At 53.5% G+C, this 5,002-nt stretch overlaps 1 protein-coding gene across 1 annotated transcript; it reads left to right on the top strand.

Moving 5' to 3' along the window:
- Positions 1 to 961: 961 nt before the first annotated feature.
- LOC129073401 (HLA class II histocompatibility antigen, DP beta 1 chain-like) lies at positions 962 to 2,324 on the top strand. Its single transcript, XM_054577055.1, is given in 4 exon segments — positions 962 to 1,163; positions 1,166 to 1,250; positions 2,014 to 2,205; positions 2,207 to 2,324. Coding segments are annotated over 4 exon segments (597 nt in total).
- Positions 2,325 to 5,002: the final 2,678 nt, after the last annotated feature.

Here is a 5,002-nt window from a genome sequence, read left to right as displayed (position 1 = left end):
GTAAATGGGAACAGGCCGTGCTTCCTCTCCTTACTTCATATAGACTTTGCTTCATAATCTCTCTCATTTTCTTAGTTCCAGCCTGTGCCCTCCTCCCTGCTTGCCCGTTGTGAAAACATCCCATCCATTCCCCACGCTCCTTCCAGGACCTTCCTCCTGCACAGATCTGACGATGCTTATTTCCTGAAGGAAAAATCCCCAACCCCTGGGCGGTGGTGCTGCCAGCTTCCGGCAGCTTGTCCTGCCTCCTGTCACCTCAGTCACCTACTCTTCACTCTCCTGCTGCTCCTTCTGGTCTCTGGGCACCCCAGCCGGAGCGCTCGTGCCCTCTGCTCCTCTTTAGACCCCAGATGAGCGTCAGGTCCCGACACACCTGCCTGGGCCCCCAACCCTCAGCCAAGTGCAGACTCGCCTCCTGTGCCCTGCGCCTGCTCGCCCCCCAGACCCCGCCTGTCCCTGCGGCCACACTGCGGTCCCCGAGGCAGGGCTCTTGGTAATTAATGCTGGAAATGACTTCAGAGATTGTTTAGTCAAATCCCCCATGTACCGGGTGAGAAAATTCTGGTCCAGGGAGGGTCTATGATTTATCCCAGATCTTGTGATGGGGTGTGAGAAAAATGTATATTTTCTAATTTAACCGTGGAATGTGAAAGGAGGAAGGCAAAATACCTTTACATCGGCAGCCATAAATAATGCCGTACTGATTTGTGGATTTACTGAGAGTGACAAAGAGATTGGCGATCAAGTGAAGACACAGCGGCAACACTGAGACTGTGGTGAACACACGGTGTTTATTTCAGCCAAGCTCTAGGCCCTGGGACAGAGGGCAGAGGGACCCCTCTGAGGTCCATAGCGGACACTCCGCTGGAAGGAAAATGGGGACGCAGGAGAAAAGGCAAAGACGGGAAATAACGTGGTCTTGGCTGTGCCGCTCAACACACAGCGAAGGGCCCGCAGGGGGATGGGGCCTCTCCGGCTCAGCCGGGCCCTGGCCTTTCGCACCCACGGAGCTTCATGTGGCCAGAGGAGGAGCGGCTGCCGGGAGTCCAAGGGGACACACCGCCTCCTGGAGCAATACGTTCACAACAGGGACGTGTGCGTCCAGTCTGACAGGGCCGTCGGGGTGTTCGTGTCTGTGACTGAGCTCGGGCGCTCAACTGCCGAGGATGGGACCTCCCGAGGGAGCTCCTGGAGCTGAGGGAGAGCGCTGTGGACGCGGTGTGCCGAGGCCACCAGGAGCTGCACAAGGTGTCACCCTGATGCGCAGAGTTGCGTGGTGGGTGGGAAAGAGAAGACCCTGGAAGGGCAGGGCTTAGGAAGCGGAGGGGAGAAGTCTGCTTCCCATCTGCAAGCCCCAGCGTGTCCCGGGCTGGGCATTCTGACCCAAAGGGCCCACTGTGCACAGGGGCCAGGCCGCGGGGGAAAGGGCCAGACTCCCTGCTAATCCCACACAAAGGAACTGAGAACACTGGGTGTGTGGACCTTGCTACAAGCTGTTTTTTGGTAGAAATGATGAGGAGACAGAGTTGAAATAAAAAATAAATGAGGGGCCTTAATTTCTTCACCTCTTTTTAACGAGGATATCAGACTGTTAGACAAAGGAATGCTATTGACTATTGAATATATTCTGATTCCAAGGTGATATTTGGAAGAATAATACATCCCTTTGAACAAGACAGGGAAATGTAAATTTTGGTAAGTTCATAACTGGTTCAACATTTCCGTTCAAAGAACATTAGTCACTACCTCATTCGTTTCTGGTGAAAAATGCTACGGTTGCCAGCTTTGACCCTCTCCTGTCCTCCTTGCTCTCTCTTCATTGTGTAGGACAAGGCTGTTCTCAGAACATTTGAACAGTTTATTTTGTTTTTCCTGAACTGCTCCCCAGCTTCTGCCTCTGAATGACTTCACAGACCTTGTGTCCATCTCTAACATCTAGAAGTTCATTTGGCGGATAACTTTTAAATGCACAGTTTAAATGCACTGTGTTAACTGTCTCAGTATCATAACCAGATTCTTCTTCCCACTCCTAATCCGGCCCGAAGTGAAAGTGCTCCCTCCAAGAAGCAAGAAGGGGCCGCCTCGGCGCCCCAACCTGCTCTTCTGCCACGTGACAGATTTCTCTCCAGGGAACATTCAAGTCCACTGGCTCCTGAATGGGCAGAAGAAAATCGGCAGGGCTCTGTCCACTAACAACATCCGTAAAGGACTGGACCTTCCAGATCCTGGTGATGCTGGAACTGAACCCCCAGCAGGGAAACGTCTGCACCTGCCCAGTGGAGCAGACCCGCTTGGACAGACCTGCCTCCATGGAGTGCAACTGAGGCAGGAGAGAGTCAGGAAGGAGGAAACTCCAGAGGTGCCCCAGGGCTAAGATAAAGGACGTGGATAAAGGGTGGAGACCCTGTTCTCAGACTGGTAGTTTCTGCATCTGGAAAAGCACTGAATCCTAGTGAATCAGGAATGCACCCGTGCAGAAGAGGCTACCTGAATCCTGCTTCATTATAATAACATTATAATAAATTAGCCTTGTGTGAGACCCACCCTAAGGAATAAAAGCCCTCTAGCCCCTGAGTTCGGGGCTGCTGCTGCTGCTGTTACGCTCTTTTCCGCTCTTCTCTGCTCCGCTCTGCTCAGAGTTGGCCTGCTCCCATGTCCTGCGTGGCTTAATAAATCTGCTTTTTCTCACTTTCTGCTATAAACTCTGTCAGTTCGGTTCAATTTTTTGTCCACGATCACCAAGAACCTGGTTACCTGTGCCCACCTGGGACAGTGAGTGATCTCCAGGTGACCCTCTGGGCTCCAGGCTCTGGGACCCACTCTCTACCATCGGGGTCACCCCGCCCCGTGTGTCCTCACCAACCCCCTACCTGTGGTCTCAGCTGGGAGCAGCAGGGACCTGCGACTCCAGAGGGCACTGACCCCTGCACTCCAGGTGCCCTGTGGGGGGCCTAAAGAATCCCCCCTCGTCAGGAAACCCCAGAAAGCGCTCACCTTCCTGCCTGGCCCTCACCCTGGGGCCGGGCCCCTCCCTTCCATCTCCCTTCGGTCCTTTACACTTGGGCTCACTGCGTTCATCTAAAAGCCTCATTTGCCTCTGTGGTCGTCATCAGTGTGAGACCCGGAACTGTGGGGTGATTTCCACACCCTCTCCTGCCCCAAAGCGGCTGCACGCTGGGTGCTGCCCTCTCCCTCTGCCTCCACGGTGCACCAGGTCAGGCTCCCGGTGTCAGGCAGGGCCAGCGGTGGCAGCAGGTGGCGGTGAGACTGCCCCTGGGTCTGCTCTCCCCGGGGGCTCAGTCACATTCTGCCCCGAGCAAGATGCTGACTGGAGTCGGGGGCCCCGTGCTGGGCCCTCGCCCCGCGGTGAGCGTCCCTCTCCATGTTAGAGGCCAGCACGGTGAGACACTTCTGGGGGGGGGGGGTTGCCTTTCCACGGCCTCTTTCAGTGATGAAGTTGAGACAGAAAAGCAAAATGACAGAGCAAATGAGGCCACTGAGATGAGACCCTGATCAGGCGAAGGCAGCCCTGGAGGGAAGACGATGCCTAGACTGAGACCTTGGCCCAGGACACACCTGAGACCACCGAGCAGGAGCCCCGCTCTGCGGGGTGTTCTTTTAAGCCTGGGGTCAGCTTACATCCACAGACTGGGCCCTGCCTCATTCCCAGTGGTGTGGGCGTGGGATGCAGAGGTTGTATAACTTTCCAAGATGATGTTGCTCTTTACTCTCCCAATGACTAAATCCAACTCCTCTTTCACTTTCGTTTTAGTACGACAAGGACCACAACCAATAGTTGGTACTTTGCTCCCTCCTTCCCTCTGGGGTGCACTCATTTCATTGCAACGTGAGTTTGGGAGCATTTAATGAGGGCTCTGCGTTCAGGGTGAACCATAGGAAGTGCCCTGGGGAGGAGGAGACCCTCAGAGGCTGACCCTCTTGCTCAGGCTGAGCCAAGGGTCCACTTTCCCCTTCGGGTGGGTATGAGTGATGAGCCTTGTCCCATTGCTCAGGGAAAAGCCAGAAACTCCCCTCCATCCTTCATCAGGCCAACTCTCAGCCTCTCTCTCTTACTTTTTCTGACCTGGGACTCGAGAGGGAAAGGAAATGTGGCCTCAGAGCCTGGGTTGTGTTTAATTCTTCTTCCTCTTCACAGGGCTGCTGAACTGACCTCAAACGTCACCTGTAGCCTTGGAACCAGGAGTCCTGATACTTCTGTTCCCCAACACCTCCCACCTCCAAAAGGACATTACAACGTATGCTGCCCTTGACATCCGTTTCTGAGTCTCTGTGTTTGAATTCAATGCACTTCCTCTTTCTCAAGCTCTCCAGTCTATAGATGCCCTTTCCTGAGGAACACAGGCCACCTAAAGCCAGCATCATGGCCCTCCTCTGTCTCTGACAGGAAGGACGTGGTTGTGTGGCCGTGTTTGTGCTCGAAGGGTTTGGTGACCAGGGAGGAGACTGGGGGTGTCATTGTTAGCCAGGCCTGGGGAAATGAACTTCTTGATGGCGATCAATTCTTCTGATTGAATAGGAGGGCAACTGGTAGAAGACCTCCTAAAATTTGCTTTATGTCATTGGAGTTGCCCAAGTTCACATGGCACTCTTACCAGTCAGGAGGGAACCGTTACTCCGCAATCCCAGGTGAACTCACACTGAGCCTGAAATTGCCACTGAAACTCATAGATGACGAAAAAGCATCTCAGTCCCTGAGAATATGCTTTCCAAGCGTAACAATCAACATAAGATCAACATTATACGTGACAGGCATAAGAGCATAGCATGTCATAGTTCTCTTTTATGCTGCTGTTTGCAGCCGCTAACAGAGGCAGCCTTGCTGAGTAACTCTACGTTCATCACATCAGCCTCACTCCCTCCCTTCCGGGCCAAACAGGGGGAAGCACATTTCCAGTTTCAAAAGAGTCAAAGACATGTGCCTCTCAGTTTTCAGACACAGACCCAGTTTAGAATACAGTTCATTATGATTTTTGTAAATCGT

The sequence above is a fragment of the Pteronotus mesoamericanus genome, unplaced genomic scaffold (assembly GCF_021234165.1).
Source record: "Pteronotus mesoamericanus isolate MK-2021 breed Mesoamerican mustached bat unplaced genomic scaffold, CSHL_Meso_final contig_400, whole genome shotgun sequence".
Taxonomy (NCBI): Eukaryota; Metazoa; Chordata; class Mammalia; order Chiroptera; family Mormoopidae; genus Pteronotus; species Pteronotus mesoamericanus.
Note: the sequence above shows the minus strand (reverse complement) of the source record. Positions and strands in the feature narration are given on the sequence as shown.